Source organism: Dryobates pubescens, chromosome 3, assembly GCF_014839835.1.
Source record: "Dryobates pubescens isolate bDryPub1 chromosome 3, bDryPub1.pri, whole genome shotgun sequence".
NCBI lineage: Eukaryota > Metazoa > Chordata > Aves > Piciformes > Picidae > Dryobates > Dryobates pubescens.
In genome coordinates this window covers 40,451,538-40,472,932 of record NC_071614.1, presented here as the reverse complement: position 1 = coordinate 40,472,932, position 21,395 = coordinate 40,451,538, and the positions used below count along the sequence as shown (strand labels likewise).

Below are 21,395 nucleotides of genomic sequence, written 5' to 3'. Positions count from 1 at the left end.
GCATTTTATCAATTCATTGAATCATAGGATCTTTTCCAATGCAAAGACCTCCAGGGATGGGATTCAACCACCTTCCTGAGGAGGCTATTTTAGTCTTTGAAAACTCTTTCAGTCAAGATGTTTCTTTTAATATCAACCTAAATCTTTCCTGGTGCAACTCAGGGCTACTTCCTGTGGGAGCAGAGAATGAAAGATGTATTAAGCAGAGCTACACTTGGAAGTGTAAGGCCAAAAAGGAAGATGTGTGAATGGTAAGCTGACAGCAACTTCCTTAAAATTTTTCCTAAAAGCATTAGGAGAAATACTTGTCTTGTTTTTTGGGTGTCATGTATAGTAGTTCATGATGGAAATAATTAATAATTGGAAAATGTATGAAGAACAGTATTAACAGGAAAGGTAGCCCCAGTATATTTAGATCCCAGTTGACTGGAAATGCGCAATCAGCTGAAGGTAAAGTGAACATTTCAGTAGTTGGACTTCTATGCTTTAATCTTGTTGGTGTACTTATAGACCATCTGGTGGCAGTGTACAGACACAGCTTACCAAGCATTTGACTTACAACTGTAATAACAATTCTTGCACCTTATCACTGTATTTCTGCTTCTGTAAACTTAGGTCATGTTCTTCACAAGTTGTTTTCCTTCTGGATCAAATCATCCTAACCTGTTGAACACCTAATAAGACAGCTGTTCTATCCTCTTTGTTTATGTCGCCCTTCTCCAGCTTGTGCTATGCCCTTCTCTGGATCTAGACACTAGTCTTGCACTCTCAGTTTGTGATAGGCATAACAAGTTCTTGTGGGGCTGTGAAATAATTTCTTTTTTATTCTTGGTGCTCTTTGTAAGGATGTCCAGTGTTTTGCTGGCTTTCATAGAAACTGCTGTACATTAGGTTCAAAGATTAGTCTTGCTATAAAAAGCTGCTTTTTTTTTTTTTTTGAGCTGTAACTAACAGTTCCTAGTGCAGAATGTCTTGAATGTCTTTTCTCTACCTGCATTAATTAATTTCTCTACATAGAGAATTTAATCTGATGGAGTTTTTTTGACCACCGAGTTTTCTGGTCTCCTTTGTTGTTCTTGCCTTTGGTAGGAGCATGGCGTGGAATTACCTGAAAATGTCAACTCCTGTGAGATTAGGAGTTGGCACCATCACACTAATGACACTTTGAGGAGCTCATGGTGAAATTAGTCTTCTGTTTTGAGCTTTAGCCTTTCAGATATATCCTTTCTTTAAACCCATGGGATAGAGCAAGATAGTTTCTTCTCAGTAGGAAGAATTAAAATAAAGCTTTATCTCTATCAAGTGTAACAATATTGAGGTGTTTGCATGTTTTTGGTTGGTTGATATGGAGTTGTTACCATTGCAACAAAAGCGATTCTATCTGTAAAGTGAGTGACTAACAAAAGCAGCTCTCTTAAAGTTGATTAAAAACCTTTCCCAGATAGTTTTAAATACTTGAAAAAAATTTTCTATTTTGCTGTCATCTTTTGTTTGCTCTTGCCTCTGCTTCTCTTAAGATTAAAGATTCTTACTCCAATCCATTGAAATATATGGAAACGGATGCATTCCCAGTGCAAATGTGTTTTTCAGTTCCTACAAGAATAGATTCTGCCCTTCCATCACATGTAGGGACACACAAAGCCACCAGAGGGCATGAAGTGTGAATGGAGAAGGTTGTTTTCAACTTCACCCATGTGCAAACACAGACCTTGTGTTTCTGTTCTCTTTTTCCAAACAAGACAGATAACCACTGTGCAGGGGTTGTGAAGATTCCATAAATAGCTTGGGTTGTAGAATGTGGAGACATACAACCATTAAACTGCTGTTTAATTTTGGTGAAAAGTTTGCATTTCCAAATCCATTAATTTAAAACATTAACTCTGCTGTGAGTTATGGCTGTCTGGTGCATTGCTGTTATTGCACAGTAAACTTATGTATTAAAAACCCCCCACAACTTTCCTGCAGTGAAAATTCATCAGTGAGGGGATTGGAAATAATGCTGCTGGTGATGCTTTCAGCTGCTTAATATTGAAGACAGCAGATGACACTGACTTCATTGGTTTCACTTTCCTTAGCTGTAGTGAAAACACTCCATGTAGAGAACTCATTGGCACAATTATGTGAGATGCTACTGTCATTAAAAGGGGGAGGGAAGTTGAATGCGTCCCCCTAAATATTCCCCAGTACTCTTGTCAATGGTAGTGGTGGGATATACAGAAGAAAGTTTATTCCTGTAATTTGAAGGGAAAAAACACAAATGTGCTTGGTGTTCCTCTAACATCCTCTGTAAACTGGACCTGTTGGTTTTCTAGGAGTTGTAGTTGTCACATGTGATTTGTATCCTTTATTTACAAGTTCAATTAACGCTCCTGCTGTGGACAGGGAATTCTTCTATGTGACCGTTTGAGGCTGTGCCTTTAAGAAAGGGACAGTATTGAAACACTCTGGCTGAATGTTTTGGTATCAAAATGAAAACATGATATTCTAAACGAATTTCATTGGTAGAATGCAACTTTAAGTTTTAGTGCAGTGGGAATTTTTCGGAGTTCCAGCCTGTCTGCTTCTCAGCAAACTAGCCGGAGCTGACCTTCAGATAAGCAAAACTAATGCCTGCATGTGCTTTTGAAGCCTAATAATATCTCTTTTCCTTAATAACTGCCTTTCTTTCTCTCTCTAAGCCCTTTTTGGGAAAAAAGGGAGGTAGTGGGGAGAGAGGGGGTTACAGGGAGGGAAACCCTCCTCTTCTGGAGGAGGGAGTTTTGTTGTGTTATTTTTCATTGCTGTATATTTCTGTATATATATTGTAAATACTGTATATATTGTGTATATGCAACCTGCATTCCATATATGCTTGTAAATATAGCTTTGCTTCTCCAACTGGGTTAGCTGTGGTTTCTTTCTCTGTGGGGGAGGGAGAGCTAGGCCTGCTCTCAACCCACCACATTCTATTAGACCAGTTTCTCAAAGCTTCATCCAGCCTGGTCATAAACACTTCCAGGGATGAGATGTTCACAACTTCCCTGTACAGCTCAGCTAAAACCTTAATTGAAGCATCATGATTGACTGCCTGATCCATAGGATGGAAAATCGCTATAGAAGTGGTGAATGTTGATTGCTGTATGAGTTTGAAAGCCTCTGTGCATAGATATCTGTTGGATTGTGTTCTCTTAACCTGTGGTGGTGAGAGACGTGGTTTAGCACCAGACTTGGTAGAGTTAGATAATGGTTGGATTCTGTGATCATAAAGGTCTTTTCCAATAGCAATGATTCTATGATTCTCCTGATGCCAAACCAGTGTTGGCAGACATGGACTAGAAGCCGTTTTGTGTAAGACTGCTGTAGGAGTCAAGCTCAGCAGTGTCTCAGCCAGTGTGTAAGAGAAGATACATAGGGAAAGTGTAAGAAGTAGAGGGGCATATATAATATAATTAACTTGAAGCAGAGAGACTTGTTATCCCTTGATTTAGGATTTCATCTTTATTTGGCAACCATTATCAGGATGTTCAAATTGCTGCCACCAGTCTTGCTGAAGTAAAGATAAACAATGGCAACTACTCTCCCCATGTTTACCAAGCAGAATGCAGTTGTGTTCTTCAGGCACGGTGTGCTCTTCCTAGATTTGTACTGAATACTCACTCTATGCTTGGAAATATTTTTCATGTTCACCTAATCTATCACCTTCCTAGGAAGGCTCATTAGATACATCTTCTTAACCATCTTTAAGGTAGGATTGACCTTTACTTTCTTAAAGTCCTCAGGAACCTCTCCCCATCACCATGACCTTTCAAAGGTAATTGAAAGTAGCCTCATAATTACATGGGGTAGCTTCCTCAGCTCTTGTGGATGTATCCACACAGGTCCCATTTGTTTGATTGTTCCTAACTTGATGCTTCTCTGTGGAGGGTGAATCTTTATTGCTCTAGACTTTCCGACTTGTCTTGGGGGGCCTCTGATTCCAGAATCCTGAGGATAGTGAAAACTGGGGCATAGAAAACAGTAACTGCTTTGGACTTTACTGTGTTCTCTGTCATCAAGCCTCCTGCCCCATTCAGAAGTGGGTGCACATTTTCTCCTGTCTTTCTTCTGCTGCTGCTATATCTGTAGAAGCTGTATCTGTAGAAGTGTGTTACTTTCATCTCTTGCCTCATTCAACTCCAGCTGAGATTTGGTTTCCTTACCACATTCTTACGTGGCAGGATATTTTTTCCCAAATTCCTTCCAAGTCGCCAGGCGCTTCTTCCATTTCTTGTACATTTTCTTTCTATGTTTGAATTTAGCCACATACTCCTTGTTCACCTATGTGAGCCTCCTGCTATTTCTCTTCCACTTCCTGCTTGTCTGGATGGACCACTCTTGAATTTAGGAGGATGTAAACCTTGAAAATCAGTTTGTTTTCCTAGATCTCCTTACTCTCCAGGACTGTCTTCCATGGGATCCTTCAGAGCTGACCCCTGACCAGGCCAAAGTATGTTCTCTTCAATCCCGGGGTCCCCTAGGTTGATTTTAAAAGATAGGTTCATTACCCTGTATACAAACTATTCATGTTGGATGTGTCCTGTTTGAAGTAGACTTCCCTGAACCTCTCAAGTCATCATATTGTCTTTGGAATTACTATGGAGTAGAATGGGAGTATTAAAGGTTGTTTAGATAGACCCTTGAAAATACAACTGCCTGGTAAGGTGCCTGATTCAGTGGGGGGATAAGTAATTTGCAGTTCCCATTAACCTGCTAAGTAGTAATAGGTATTAAGCGTTTTAATACCTATTAGAACATCAACTGGGACACTTAGTTCATTGCTGTAATCTAACCCTACTTAATTGACACCTGCCATGGCTTTGTGGTTGATATGAGTGCCTCCAGGCCATGCCTTTGTCCTTCTTTGTGTAAAAGTACCCATGTTGATAATGGTGTTCAGCTTCACCAGCCTCAGTGATGGTGGGAGCCAACATGTAAATATGGTTCATTAACTTTTATTGGTGTGTTATGTGGCTCCACTCTGCACAGGGTTACAGCTCTCAATGCTTTTTTATCCAGCTGCTGATAACCTTGCTTTTTTCACTGGTTTCTACTGTTGTTATGGTGTGCTGGTGGTGACAAAAGCAGGAGAATTATCATAGACAAAAGTATGGAGTTAGGGTTGGTTTCTCCATTCTTTCCTACTTTGCTAAAATACCTAGAGAGGTATCAAATAAGATATAAAGCATGACTTAGGAGATCTGGTCATGTGAAGTGTCAGAAGAAATACATACCTATCTGTGCTGCTGTGCAGCTTTTCACAGAATGGTGGAGGGTTGGAAGGGACCTCTGGAGATCATCCAGTGCAACCTCCTTGCTAGTGCAGGTACAGATTCTGCAGTGGTGCAGCCAAAGAAAAGTGGCAGTGGCTGCAGCACATTTAAGTGATGTAAAGAAAAATAAACTGCCTACAACTCCTTGCAGAATCGCAGAATGGTGGGGGTAGGAAGGGATCTCCAGAGATCATGTCATCCAGTTCTCCTAGAGCAGGAACATATCAAGGTAAGTTTTGAAAGTCTCTAGAGAAGGAGGCTCCACAACCTCTCTGGGCTGCCTGGTCCAGTACTCTTTCACCCTCACCTTCCTTATTTTTAAGTGAAACCTGTGTTGCAGTTTGTACCCATTTCCCCTTGTCCTATCACTGGGGACCACTGAAAAGAGCCCAGCTGCCTCCTCTTGACCTACACCCTTTAGATATTGATCAGCATTGAGAGGATCCCCTCTCAGTCTTCTGTTCTCCAGGCTAAACAGCCCCAGATCCTCTCAGCCTTTCCACTGAAGAGCGATGCTCCAATCCTCTCATCATTGTAGCCCTCTGTTGGACTTTCTCCAGTAGTTCCCTGTCTGTCTCAAACTGGGCAGGCCAGAACTGGACACAATACTCCAGGAATGGCCTCACCAGGGCAGAGTAGAGGGGAGGAAAACATATTTATTTCTATATATGTCTTATCCCATGTGTTTCAGAAAAATGCAAATTGAAAGGCTACATGGGCTCTTAGCACAAAGGATGAATTTCTTAACCAAGAAAAAAAAATGGTGTGGTATTTCTCTGCCTCCCCACCACCCCTCCTCTTTTGTCTGTGAGGGACTTGTTGTCGAACACATAGAGTATGGTTTATCTTGTTGTCAGTTGACTAAAAAGCCTACAAGGTTATTCCTTAAAAAAAGATGCACACTTGAAGAATTAACCCCCCAAATTAATCATTTTATTAAAGCTAGGGGAAGGATGTTTACATGAGTAAGGAAGAGTGATAACTCTGTTTTGTCAGTTGGAAGAAGGAGGCTTCTGAATATTAGCTGCTTGTTCCTGTCACACTGAGAGCATTAATGGGCACCAGCTGGGCTGTAGCTATAGCAGCTTCACCACTTCAGCCTTGCACAGTAAGAGCTGCTGTGGCAATGCTGCATAAGGGCCTCCTGTGCAGATTTAGGAAGTATACACTTCACTTGTTCCCTGGGCAACAGAATAACTGCAGCCAGCTGGCTTTGCACCACCTAAGCTGATCAAAGAGCAAAACCCTGTCAGGCAGTGATGCTTCAGCTCCTCCAGCTTCAGTGTGGATGTCTGCAGGCAGTGATGTTGGAAGCATTGTCATCTGGGCTTCAAGGTTAAACACAGGGGAATCAAGCAGAATGACAGCAGAAAGTGAAATGAAAACATCTTTCCTGTAGATACTGCCATCTGATGTGTATAGCTATTGATTACAGAAAATTGGTTTTAAAATCCTGAATTACTAACATAAATAATGTGGTTTGAAATTACTCAAAAAGAGAACAGGAGGCCAGCAACAACCAGCTTGACTTTTGGGAGAAGAAAAAATAATCAAGGGTGATTTATGTATATGTATAGTTAAAGACCATAAGGAATGATAGAATGGTTTGGGTTGGAAGGGGTCTTAAAAATTATCTAGTTCCAAACCCCTGGCCATGGGCAGGGACACCTTCCACAAGACCAGGTTGCTCAAGGCTCTGTCCAGCCTGGTCTTGAACACTTCTATGAAGGGGGCATCCACAAGCTCTCCGGGCAACCTCTTCCAATGTATCTGAACTCGGAAGAAGTTAAATGTAAAATGATGTAATTAGGGAGGACTGAGTAGAGCTGGATCCAGGCTGCTTTGGATGACTGCTTCAAGCTTCTGACAGGTCAAGGCTGCAGTTGTTCTCTATGTCAGAGCACACTCTGGTGGCATGGTAGGTTCTATTCATTAAGTGTGCCAGAAGAATGAAAGATGAAATGTTGGCTTATACGGGCCTGTGTAGCTGGGATCAGAATCCACCTGAACCTGGTAAATGATGGGATGAGAGAGGCATGTGGTAGTATTTTGTATATGTCCCTTTACCTCTGTTCTTGCACTTTTGCAGTATCTTTTTCACTTCCCTGTTGAACCAAGTGTTAACTTATCAAAATCTTATATTAATCTTTGTTGTCAAAGAATAAAGATCAATATTGTTTTCAATAGCTTCTCTTGACATAAGTTTCTTCTGTTTAAAAAACTCCCAAACAATTTCTCTATTTACTGCCTGTAAATATATGAACTTCACTTTTTGGAACAATTACTCCAGTGGGCCAACTGGTGGCAAGCAGAATGCAGATAAGCAGTAGGGCTTTAATCAAGTTCTGGGTGTGCCTCAATCCACATCTGAAAGATAAAGTCGGTGGGTTTCTGGTTATACTTGGACCTTGTCCCTGCTGAAATTTCAGACTGTTGATCCTCATCCACACTTCTGATGAGGCTTATTTTTTTGTATTCCATATATTGGCTTTGGTTTTCTAGTTTAAATTTGTGTTAGCAGTATTTCACTGATAGAAGTGTCTCCACTTTTTAGAACTCAAGCCATCAGGTTTTAAAATAGAAAATGATTTCTTTAGCTTCTTTAAAAACAAACAAAAACAAACAAACCACAAACCTTTCTGTAAGGTGATACAGTGTAAGAAAACAACTACTGGGTTGCTTTCAATTGGAAAATCTTTTGCAGCTCCAACATGAATATGGCTTTTTTTGTTCTCAGTAACTTAAAAGCAAATAGAGATCTAAGTAAGAACACTAACTCTCTACAGTGATAAACTAGACAATGTCTGTCTTGTACATCTGTTCTGATTTATCGTGCCAGTTGTCCAGATATCAGTCAGTTTCTTAGTATGTTAACTGGAGTTGGGTAATAAGGTCTTTTAAAAGTTGTTAGAGAGAACAAATTCTGTCTTTCAAGAAGTCTGTATAAACAGATTTGCATGATGCCGGATGCTCAGTGAATTCTTTCAAGTTTTGAAGTTTTCTGTCATTTTCTGATGAAGTCTTTTATTATAATACTGAATGACATTTTAGGTTTCTCTCTCTAAGTAATACACTGTGTTCAGATTTGGGGCCCTTACTACAAGAAAGACAGGTGCTGGAGCAGGTCCAGGATAGGGTAACAAAGCTGGTGATGGGTCTGGAGAACATGTCTTGTGAGGAGTGGCTGAGGGAACTGCAGTTGTTTAGTCTGGAGAAAAGGAGGCTGAGGAGAGACCTTTGGGGTCTCTATAACTCCCTGAAAGAAGGTTGTAGTGAGGTGGGTGTTGCTTTCTTTTCCCTAGTAACAAGTGGTAGGATGAGAGCAAATGGTCTCAAGTTGCCCCAAGGGAGGTTTAGGCTGGATATTAGAAGAAACATCTTGACTGAAAGGGTTTCCAAAGACTGGAAGAGGCACGCCATGGAGGTACTTGACTCCCCATCCCTGGAGGTGTTTCAAAGATGCAGAGGGTTGTGGTGCTGAGGGATGTGGTTTAGCACCAGCCTAAGTAGAGTTAGACAATGGCTGGACTTGATGATCTTCAAGGTCTTTTGCAACTGAAATAATACTACGATTCTAAGTTTGGAGATATGAGAGAGCTCAGTTATTTCATTCTATAGGAATTTATTGCATTCATTGTAGGAACTGCTGAAGCAAAGTTGTGTTAAGTGCATAGACAATCCCTTGTAGCTTAAGAATCTGCAAATTCATTAAAAAATAGCAAATTTTCACACAGGCAGGAATGAGTTTCATGTGCTGAGCAAACGTATTGCACCCAGAATCAGAAATCTGTAGTTTTGTATCCATGTTATTTCCTTTTGCATCTACTATAGTTGTAATTGTTAAGAGATTGTGTAGTTAAGGAATGTCTGCTGGCTACTGTGTTCCAGCAACAGAACAATGAATTGAGCTGTTACCTGTGACATAATTCTGTTAAGGAGTAACAGGTACATGTAATTAATCTTGCATATGTGTTCTTTTTAAAATTTATTCATAACATACTGCTATGTTTACATTTTGGGAGCAGATTTTTTTTTTTTCAGGTTTATTTTTTTCTGGGAGGGTATTACTTCAAGTTGAAGCAATTCTCCAAGGGCAGTGGTGTTTGGAGGAGGATAAACTGGATGCTTCACCTGTCTATAACTTTTAGGGTTTTTTCTGTGTTGGAACAGTTGGTAGTGGCAAGCTGAAAATTGTAATGGAAATAGCCCTCATTGAGAAGTCCTTCTGAGTGCTGCAGTGAAAATTGGTATTGATTTGACCAAGTTGTGACCCTTTGTAAATTGCACACTCTGCATGCAGAGACTTTTCTCACTTGTTCGACTTGTAAAGTAGGCATCTAAAGAGAGCCTCGTGCTCTGTAGCCGTGATTCTTTTTCTCTCAGGCTTCAGCTGAACTCACCACAGTTTGTTTCCCATGGCTGGTTACTGCACCTTCATTGCTGCCACCATCATGTGTAGTTGCTTCCTAACAGTGCTGTCAAAATGTGAGCTTAGTTGCTCCTTCCCTGAATTCTGGTTAGATTGTTGGTAAACCTGAGTTATTTCAACAGAGCCAGGTAGATGAAGCTGTGTATGGTCGCTCCAGCAAATGGTGTCCTCTGCCCAGAAGATGGCATTGATGAACCTGGGCAGTGTTTAACAGGTGGTTGTTGCAGATGGAACAGTGCATCTGGCTCCATTCTTATCTCTATTTACCCAAATGCTTACAGAACATGCGTGATAAATTAGAACAAGGCATTGCTCTTGAGTGAAGAAACAAATGTGACAGATTCAAAAGTTCATTGTTTCATTCCTGAGTCATTTTATGTGAAGAGTATTTCAGGAATGCAGGAAAGTTTCTGTAAAACTTTCACTTGTTCTCCATAAAACTAGAACCGACACATTCTCAAAGGTTCAATAATGTTTAGTTAAACCAAATAACTTCTTTGTAATACACTCAATGATATGACTCCAACAGTAACTAGCTTAACCTTATCCATTCTCTTCTGCATTGGTGCTGTGACACAAAAATTGCGGTTTCAGTATGATTCGGGGATGGAAAAGAGCTTTCAAACTATGTAAACAGCTTTAAGGAAGGCATGTAAGTATGACTCAAATAGACACCATGTATTTTGCTAGGATTTCTTTCTTTTATAGAGTGACTGGCATTGTCATTTAAATGTTGCATTCATATTGGTCTCATATTCTGAAAAAATAATACGAGAGATGTTAGGTGTATATGTGTGCAGTGGGGTGATATGAAGAGAGTAAAAGAAGAGAAAACCTGGATTTTTCTCTATGCCTGTAGATATTCTAGGTAAGCAATGGCACTACAGAAGTGGTAGTGAAATTACTTAGCAATACTGGAATTTTAAGCTTTAATATGCTCACTTGGGAAATAAGGCTGTATGGGTGACTCCACAAATATGTATACTGCTAGTGAGTTTGTCACACAGCCCGGAGAAGCTGGTTGTGGGACTTGAATCTCTATGCAATGAGACTTCTCTTGGTCTATGGATTTCTGTAGGTTTGTTGCTAGGGATTATTTGATTGAGAGGAATCATGACTCACAAAAACGCTCCAGTTCATCTGTCATAATGGAGTGAAACTTTCACTCAGTGTTAGTGTTTGCCCTCTCTTTTTATCGGGGAGAAAATGTTATCTTTGTGTAAGGGAAAAGTAAACCTTCCTTAAGGCTAGCTGTATCTAAAATTTCTTCTACAGGAGGCTGTGGCAATTCCATTTTGGTTTCACACATCTGGGAATTAATAAAGTGTCAGAACTGTAGATAAGTACAGAAAAAAAATGCAAGGAGAAACTAATAGTGCTCTGGATCAAGTCTGTTCTACAGGTTTTAGTCATGCATCTAATTGCAAAATTTACCCAAGGTTTAAAATTAGAATATGAAGATTTGTGACACACATACAGCTTGTGATGGGCAGTCATCCAACAGCTGGAGAGTCTGCCATTTTCTATGAGCATCTTCAAACCTAACTGAAAGAGGAGGACAATGGGCTGAGGGTTGAGGAGTTTCGTGTGTTACAGCTTTTAGTGTTTGCCCTTTCTGATGCATAGTGAATGTTATCCTTTACCACTGCTCCCAATTAAGTGAAACTGGCATGGAATGGCATAAAATTCTGTAGCAACCTGTACTTCAGACCCTTTTGTCATTGTATCTATGTTACAAGAGAATCATAGAATGCACTGAGTTGGAAGGGATCTCTAGAGGTCACATAATCCAACTCCCCGGTAGTAAGCAGGGGCATCCCCAACTAGATCAGGATGCTTGGAGCTCCATCAAGCCTAACCTTGAATGCCTCCAGGGACTGTGCCTCCACCACCTCCCTGGGCAACCTGGTCTAGTGTTCCATCATCCTCATAGTAAAGATTTCTTAATGCCTAATCTAAATCTACCCTTCTCTAGTTTAAAACTATTATCCCTTGTCCTATTACTACATGCCTTTGCAAATAGTCCTTTCCCATAATAAGCTTATTTTGTCTAAGCTTATTTTATAAGAAGCAGCTAATTTTACATATGTGCAACAGTGGCATAGGAAGAAACACTTACTACCAAAATGTAATTAATGTAGTCTTTAGAAGGCAGTAGAATTTGTCTATTTATAGTAAAATGAAGAAGCAACTCTGTCACTGAGCCTTTCTTGATGTTGCTTAATATTGCTATTAATGTTTCTTTAATATCTAATGCAGGTATTAAAAGGTACCTATTACTGTAAACAAGGTCAGAAGAAAAGAAATAATTCCACTATTTGAAAGAGCGGATGACTACAGTGCTGTAGAGATGCCTAGTAGGTTTGTCAGGTATCCTTACTTTTAGAACTGTTTTAGAGAATCCATGCACATATGGAAGATGTAGAGCAATTAATATTTATTTTTTTTTTCCAATGATAAAAATGTAATAATTGCTTAACATACTCCATAGTATCAGCCATTAATAGACAAATCTGCTGTGGTCAAATTGCATTTCCAAAAGATAAGCTTCTCTTGCTTTCTGGAAGAGCAAATAGCTCCTGATAGACATCATATCATCAGAGCAGCCGAGCAGCTTTCCAGAGGGGGCACTATGTGCTGGGCTCCAAGAACTGGCATAGATAAGTCTGCAAGATGCGGAGCTCTGATAAACTTGTTCTCACTGCTCAGTCAAATCTCTTCTGTCTGGAGTATCAAGGTACATTTCAATCCTGCTCTGTAGCAGATTCTGTACTAATAAGCTGAAAACAAATATAAAGTTCAGGTAAAATTGCTGCACACATTAAAAATTCAAACAGATTCATTTCATTAGTGGCTCTTGACAATTGTCAGAACACCAAAGTGTTATAGTAGGCTGAGTCAGGGGAAGATTCAGGGTTTGGTGGTTTTTTTTTACTTATTTAGGTTGTTATTTCATTCCTCAGTTTCCCTCAGTCTTCAAACCAGTGCTTGTTGTAGTTGTTTCAGGATTTTCTATGTTAAAACCTGATTGTCCAAGAAACTAAGCCTTTTTAAAGGAAAAAATATTTCTAGGAACATACAATCAGAATGTCAGAAATGAAAAATGACATTTCAAGGCCATCTCAAGCCATGTGGTGCTCTGCTGAGAGGGAAGATGGCTTGAGAAATGTGTAGTTTGTTTTTCATGATATACTTTCGTGCTGCTTCTCTTAGATGTTGATAATGGTGGAACAGCCCACACTCTGTATGCACAGTACCAACCTCTCAGTGATTAAAATCTACCCGAACTTCCTCTGTGCTGTTCTTTAATATTCTGTCATGTATACAGTATCAAGGTGAAACATTTGATAAATCTCACCCTATGAGCTATTATTTGCACATTCAGTTTAGGTTGAGTACTGTGTTCATTTCTGGGGCTCTCACTACAAGAAAGATATTGAGGTGTTTGAGCAATGAAGCTGGTGAATGGTCTGGAGAACAGCTCAGGAGTGGCTGAGGGAACTGGGCTTGTTTAGTCTGGAGAAAAGGAGGCTTAGGGGAGATCATCTGGGTCTCTACAACTCCCTGAAAAGAGGTTGTGCTGAGGTGGGTGTTGGCATCTTCTCCCTAATAACAACTGATAGGATGAGAAGAAGTGGCCTCATGTTGCACCAGGGGAGGTTTAGGTTGCATATGAGAAGAGACTTCTTGACTGAAAGGGTTCCTGAAGACTGAAATAGGCTCTCCTGGGAGGTGGTTGAATCCCCACTGCTGGAGGTGTTTCAGAGATGATGTGCTGAGGGATGTGATTTTAGCACCGGCCCTGGTAGAGTTAGATAATGGTTGGACATGATAATCTTCAAGATCTTTTCCAACCAAAATGATTCTGTGAGTCTATGATTTATTATTTATATAATGCGTGATGCATGCTGTGCATTGACTTGCTCTTTGCAGAAAAAAGGAGGAAAAAAAGGAAAAAACAAACCCCAAACCAAACAAAAGATTCCATGGACATCTGCTTCTGCTTCCTCCTTTTCATTCAGTAGCACACAGATTTAGAGTGAAGGATATTCCTCAAATGGTTTGGAAATAGCTGTTTAGTGTGGATGGCAATTAGTTAAATTAAGTGTTAATAAAAGATTATTCATTATCTCAAGAGGTATGGTCTTCTGATACTGCATTCAACTTGTATAGGCTGTGTGCATCATGTTTTAAATTTAGTAGGTCTATCAAATACCCTGTGCTTGTGTGTTCTGAGTTCTGTGCTTGCAGTTAAACTCTTCTTCTTACCTCTCTTTCCTTCTTGCAGAAATGACTCTCTTCTCTTACTGGTTTGACCTAAATACCTGTGGTTCTTATTTTGTTTGTCTATATTTTTAATACATCTGAAATCTTGTATTTTGCCTTTACTTCCTACATATCAATTGCTTTTTGGCCTATTCTCTGCTGTTTGGGGCTGGTTTTGCATATACAATGTTCAGATTGACCTTTACAACAAAGACCTTTTTTCTCCTGTTAATGTAATTTTAGCCTAAGAAGACCCTTTTCAGAGTTGGCTTCCTTCCTTTTGAAAACACACACGTTGTAGTTGTTCTTGTTTACCTTTCCACTGGTGGAAGCTGACACTGCTTGTGTCTGCTTATGGCTCTGTAATAAGGCACTCTAAGATATGATGTACTTGGGGAAAGAACTGTGGAAGAGTGGCATGTAAATGATGTCAGAGAAAGCACATTGTTCATTGCTGCTTGTCCTCTGGGCTTTTCACATTTAACACATCCTACAGCAAGTAGTTGGTCCTCAGCTTTTGCTTAAGATAGCTGTGGCTGATTTCTGTTCCTACTGTAGTGGATGGCACTGCCCTATTTATCTTCTGGATAAATACCTGGGCCAGTGGCTAGAACCACCAGAGTATATACATTGCTACACTGGTCTTCTCCCCATCTGCATCTCTCCAGATTGTTGTATTGGGTGACGGGCAATGCCAGGTGTGCACTGACCATCATACTTTCTCATCATTCTGTGGTTGGGTTGTTCATCATGTAATTATTTTGCTACGTGTGTGTGAGTTTCTCTTTTGGATGGTATTTTTTATTTGAATTTTTAATTGGAAAAGACTTTAAGATCATCGAGTCTAATCATTATCTAACTCTATGGAGTCTGATGCTAAACCACATCCGTCAGCACTGCATCTCTACTGCTGTGAAACATCTCCAGGGATGAAGATTCAACCACCTACCTGGGAAGGCTGTTCCAGTCTTTGAGAACGCTTTCAGTCAAGAAGTTTCTTCTAATATCCAGTCTAAAGCACCCCTAGTACAACTTGAGGCCATGAGAGAAGTTTACTTAACTGTTCATTATAAAATTGAGTTTTCTATTTATTGGTAGTAAAGGGTAAAACATAATTCTATAGATCCAACTGAAGAGAACCCTTCAAAGGAAAATGTTAATGGAGGGCTGTAGGAGAAGGGTTGTTTTCTGATAGCTTTGGAACAGCTATGTTTGGTTTCTGACTTAGTTACAAGATGTTTACATTCTTTTTTGAAGAGAGAAATGTGGCACAATTTGGTTGGATGTTAGAATATAGTTTTGTTATTTTAACCTTTATGTATGCTTTAATTACACACATGTCACTGGAAAATAACCAATTAAGATGTGACACATGTGCCTTCTGATAGCGTACGTAACTTTGCTGTGTAACGTAAGAAATGTCTTCGCCTGCTAACATCTTGGCCTGGAAGCTGTGCTCTAGGGTGACTGAACACCTACACCCATACTACAACAGAGGGCCACAAAAAGGCTGAGGTGACTGGAACATTTTTCTGATGAGGAGTGGCTGAGAGACCTGGAACTGTTTAGCCTGGAGAAGAGCAGACTGAGAGAGGATCTTAACAATATCTAAAGGGTGGGCTACAAGAGGATAGGGCTAGGTGCTTTGCAGTGGTGCTTAGTTTAAATCCTTATTCTCAGGGAGTAAAGCAATGTAATTGGTGGGTCATCCTCATTAACGTCAATATGAGGAATGAAGCTTGGAAAGCTTGTCACCCCCAGTTATGTTCCATGAGCGCTGAGTTTTGCCTTTAAACAGGGATAAGCACCTTCCATGTGTGCTAATTATGTGTGGCAGCAACTGGACTGTGAACTTGAGATCTGCATTCTGCCTTCTTTGAATTCATTTTGCTATAACGTTTTAAAATATTTTTAACAGCAGATGTGCATTGCTTATGGATTTGTGTAGATGTTGGTGCACTGTATACAAAATCTGTCTGCCGTACAATGATCTGTTGACATTATTCTCTCTTGCTTAGCTTCAGACAGTAAAGTCATGACATGTGCTGCTGTTTGGAGGATGCCGAAGGAATTGGAATCAGGCAGTCATGAATCCCCTGATGATTCATCAAGCAATGCTCAAACCCTGGAGCTACTCTGTCACCTTGACAACACAGCCCATGGCAATATGGCCTGGTAGGATTCTGCATATTTTATACTCGCAGAATAAGCTTAAAGAACAGACTTGTGCTGTTAGTTTTCTGCAGATTTATATTATAGAAGCTATGCTATACACTTTAACACTATTCCACCTTGGACAGCAACAACAAAAAAAAGCCAGAAGAAAATATGCAAATTAGAGTTTTAGTCCCACGTGTTTCATAGATTAAAAACATTTATTACAGTCCTGCAAACACATATGGAGTAACAGCTTGTGTACTGGTTTAATGTGTTTCTCCTCACCTGCCCCCATCCAAAACCTTTGTTGCACAGAAGTGTGATACTTAACATTTCAGTCTTTTTATGGAATATAAAATTGATGTTGCACTTTAGTGTTTGTTTTTCAGTCTTTGCTCAACTGATTTGGTAGAAGTGCAAGTAATTTACTGTTTATTAAGGATAAGAATTTGTTAGATGATTCCTGTTTAACTGCTCCTTTCTGTTGCCTAAGAAAAGACAAGGAGAGCTGCAGTACTGCAGGGGGTATCCCTTTCTCTTCTGCGCTTTAAATGAAAGTCAAATTTGTTCATTGTGTATTTGCAAGTTCTGTGCTTTGTGTGTGTATGAAAGAAATGTTAGTGTGTCCGGTCTGTATTTTGTTGACTGCAGTGTTACTTTGGGGACCACCTGACCATTTTCCTGACCGTTGGCAGGAGAAGTTGAAATCGTAAGAATATGGTCTGCTGTAGGGCCAGCAATGTCTGCCTGTTAGGAAACGATACAAAGTAGAAGGTGACTGTGTGTGTTGTACAGTCCCTTTGACAGTTATCAGAATGAAAAAAAGGTGGGATAGCACAGCAAGGTTTTGTAAATGAAATCTGACAACTCTAAACTGAAACTGACTAAGGGCAATGCAACAGTGATGTTGGATATTGCCCTGTTGTGCAAAGGAGTGGAAGGGGCCTTCTTTGGTTTCTGTATGCAGACACCTGCTCTTTAAGGTAACCATCATGATGTCGTCATATTGAAATGTATTCTAGTAGAAGCAATTTTAAATTCTATCAAAAGGGAACAATACTTAAAATCAGTCTCTGTTCCTTTTCAAAATCTGGCTGTAGGAAAATGTTTATTCATTGGCTAGTTTAGTAGAAAAAGAAGAAATTAGACTTGAGAAGTGATAGCTAATTCACTTGATTTTTAATTATGTCATACATTGTACTGTAAGTTTTAAGCATCTGTTTCTAGCTGCTGATTTCTAGTTTGAGCCTTGAAGATTAAATGCATAGTTAAACTCAGAAGTAGTAAATAGAAGGTGATATTTGTTAGGTGGCTCTTGGACAAGATTGGACATTAGTGTATTCAAATGTATATTGTCTAGACTGTTTTTTCTAAAAATCTCAACTTCCTATTTTTTTTTCATGATAATATCTTAATTCTTTGCTACTCATTTTTGTATGAATACTTTCTAATTATCAGATTAATTATCTTTTTATCATTGAATTTTTTTTGATAATTAATATCATAGAATCATGGGATTGTTTGAGTTGAAGGGCCCTTAAAGATCATCGAGTTCCAACGTCCCTGCCCTGGGCAGAGACACCTACTAGACCATATTGCTTAAAGACTTCTCAAACTTGGCCTTGAACACTTCCAAGGAGGATGTATCCACAACTTCTCTGGACAACCTGTTACAGTCTTTCCACCCTCATGGTGAAGAATTTCTTGCTTGCTTTACCCCTTCTCCTGTCACTACAGGTCTTTGTAAAAAGGTCCTTCTCCAGCATTCTTATAGGCCTGTGTATAGGTCTGTTTCAGATTCAAAAGTGATTAACTCGTTTTCTTCAATCCCCACACCCTTCAGGCACTGCTGTGAAGTCTCCCTGGAGTCATACCTTCTCCAGACCAAATAACCCCAACTCTCTCAGCTTGTCTTCAGAGGAGAGGTGCTCCTGCTGGGACGCCAGAACTCTGTGGTAGCCAGATCATTGGAGGAGGAATAGGGGCCATATCACTGCTTATGTCAGGATATGAACTTATGTGAATGCCAGAAAGCAGTTTTTTTCCCTCTACTATAGCTTGTAGCAGGTTAATGTGAATTTTCTGTTCCTTGTCATTTGACTTTTTTTCAGTACTAGTGCTCAGAAACACCTACTAACATTTAATCTCCACTCTTTGTGTGTATGTGTATGTGTGTGTGTGTGTATATATATATATATAATGTGCAAAGATTTCAAATGTCCTGTCTGGCAGAGATAAAAGGTGTGTATATGCTATCTCAGACAAGCACAGATGGGTTAGAGGATCTTGTTCTAGAGCAAGCTTTTCTATTCCTGCCTCAATCAAAGTGGAAACAGCTCACAGAAAGGAGGAAATGGACCTTCTGTGCCAAATTTATGTCACTTAATGGGCTGTGTCCCACTGAGTGGTGTGTTGACCACAAATAGCAACTTAAATACTCTTCCCTCTCTTTTTTTTTTAATTACATATTTCAGATGCTTAGAAAAATACAAAACTATTGTAGACATGGTACAATGGTTGTTAGAACCAACCATAAATCAGAAAAGCAATTTTACTCAATGGAAAGTGTAAATACTTTTCAAACTTCAATGTGAGACCAACATTCTGGTGTACACAGTCGCTTTGTGTGAGATCAGTGGTGGTCTGGCATCATGCACTCACAGTAGGAAGGGCAGTGCTTATTTTGGCTCTGTCATCAGCCTTGCCATTAGAGGCTACTCTTGCACATTTTTTTTTTTTTGCCCTGTTTTCTTGCTCTTGGACTCCAGCTTGCTCTCTAAACCCCTACTAAGGATTTAGAATATTTGTTCATCAGGGTAAGATTCATTCCTAGCACAGTATTCTGGGTTAATTTTGGAGAAAAGAATATTGCTGACACTTCCTTAGCAGTTAAGGCACTGAAATGCCTTTTGGATGCTTGTTTGATGAATCCTTGTTACATTTGTGGTTAAATAAATGTGTTGAAATATATTTGAGAACTTAAGGGTTGTCCTGCAGCACCCTGCAGTCTGTCCAGCCCAGTGGTCAGTCTCAGGCAGTGGTGATGAGGAGGTTCTGCACTGAGACCACACTAGTGAGTCCCAGCCACTTCTTGCAGTCAAGAATTCCTCAAATCCCTCTAGTATCCATAGTCACTGGATTAAGTGGGGTTAGAGGTTACTTCTGTGCCAGGTAAACCTAGATCATTCTTGGTTTTACTGTTTTGTACAGAAGGGGTACAAATTTTCCTCAGGCAGGAAGGCAGGTCCTAGATAATCACAATTTTCTTCTTAGGCACACGTTTCAAGTCATTGGAGAAATGTCCTCAGAGGAATATTCTTGTTTGGGTGTGTGGTGGTGGTTGTGGTTGGTTGGTTGTTTTTAATCATCTCCTGTCCAACCATGCAGCTGTTGTATGTTGCAAACAGCAAGGTATGCTATATTCATGGTGTCATCTCCTGAAGAATACCATATTGCAGACTTAGAGAGTGGACTCAATGATCTCAAAGGTCTTTTCCAACCAAAGTGATTCTGTGATTCTATATGAAAGCCCTCAGATTGTTTTCCCCTGCAAAGCAGATATGTTTCCTCTCAAATGAGCTTTCTTGTAATAAATTCCCCACCACGCTTTCTGTTAGATTGTGAATTCCTAACATTCGACTGGCTTTATTGTGTTTACATGCACATATACACCTTTTCAATGCTGAAATTAATTGGGCCCACAAAGCAAGGATCTCAATTATTTTTGCTCACTCTAAACATGTTTAATTGCAGCTGCAATGAAGTAAACACAAGTATCAGTGATGACCTTTTATTCTAAGTTTTTTTTTCCCCAGTATGATTTTAGGGGGTTGCCAACATTGTAGTGTTATAATTTAAGGAAAACAAAACTAAAAACATTTCAGAGGCAAGTGTTTTTTGTGTGTTGCTTCCTTGTTGGGTTATGTTTGTATTCCTTTATACAGCAGTCTTATTTTTCTGAATATAATAATAATTTAAGAGTCAGAGTAAAACCCTGCTGTCCATAGGGCTCTTGGCCAAAATAATATTTAACTTAATTTCTCATTCTTCTCAGAAGCCTCTTACCTAGAAAAGCATTTCAAATAACTTCACTTTCAGAGTTTTTCACGAAGCTATGGTTACTGGTTTAGGAGCTGGACACAAAAATGCACCTTAGTGGCTGAAAATAAGTTATGTGTGCTTCTTGCAGGATGGTCTTCAACACACTACAAAATATCCAGAACTGTTTTTATTCAGGAATGTGGCCACTCCATAGAGCACTTGTGTAAACAGTAAGAATTGTGGGTTCCAGGTTGTCCTCAGTCTTTTATTTCCTTTTGGAATAGTGTCTTAATCACCTAATTAGCAGAGTTGCCCTGAAATTCAAATCACTGTACTGCAGAGAGGGCAGGGTTTTGAGTCCATAAAACACAAACTTCTCTGATGGGCTGCATTGAGGCTGCAGGATTTTCTGCCCAGCTACTGAATGTTTGGGTGTGTTTTCCATTTTGCTATGCATGAAAATTTTCAGTCAAGCACAATGTTTCTACTTATAGAAATAAATGGTTGTCACTTCAATAATTATGGTTAAGCAGTAGTTAATGCTTTCTTTGTCCAACACATTGTGGCTGACTGCAGTTCACATCAATGAAAGCCTTTGCATGTTGCTTTATTCTTCTTCAGTCTATAATGGAGAACTTTGAATTGTTCATTTGTAAAAGCTCAGTATGTTAATAAATGATGGTGTTAACTATCTTTTCAGCATAAACCACAGATAATAGACTCCTTTCATGTGTGCATTTGAGTGAATATTTTAAGTTCTCTTTTTTTTTCTTTACTAGGATAACATTCTTTGTAGTTTTTTTTCTTTTTTCTTTTTTTAAATTGAAAAAATTCTCCAAAACCTAGTAGCTAATTTGAAGCATTGGGAGTCAGATGATAACAAAACAGGGTAAAAGGCAACAAATATAATTGCTCTTCTGCTGTTTGTAGATTATCTAAAGAGCAGCTATGATGTCGACACTCAGTTTTTGAGTGTCAGCTGTGAATTTGACAATTTTCTTGCCCGGTTCTGCAAACCGAAAGCATTGGCAACTGTTGGCACACTCAGGAAAATAGTATTGCCTTGTTTATCTGATTTCCTCTTTTAAGGATTATCACCAGCTCTGCTGTGTCTGAAAGCTGTTCTCAACCAAAACTTAAATATTTCTAAAATTTCTATCTTGTCTTGATAAGCTTTTTTCCCCCTTCTTTTTCTTTTCACTCAGCAGTATTTC

General features: G+C 39.5%; 1 protein-coding gene across 1 annotated transcript in view; it reads left to right on the top strand.

The window, feature by feature from the left end:
- Nucleotides 1–21,395, top strand: part of EIPR1 (EARP complex and GARP complex interacting protein 1) — a 59,464-nt gene that overhangs the window by 17,626 nt on the left and 20,443 nt on the right. Inside the window, exon 4 of the mRNA XM_009902085.2 lies at nucleotides 16,002–16,158. Coding sequence (XP_009900387.1) covers nucleotides 16,002–16,158 — 157 coding nt within the window. The remainder of the gene's footprint in view (nucleotides 1–16,001; nucleotides 16,159–21,395) is intronic.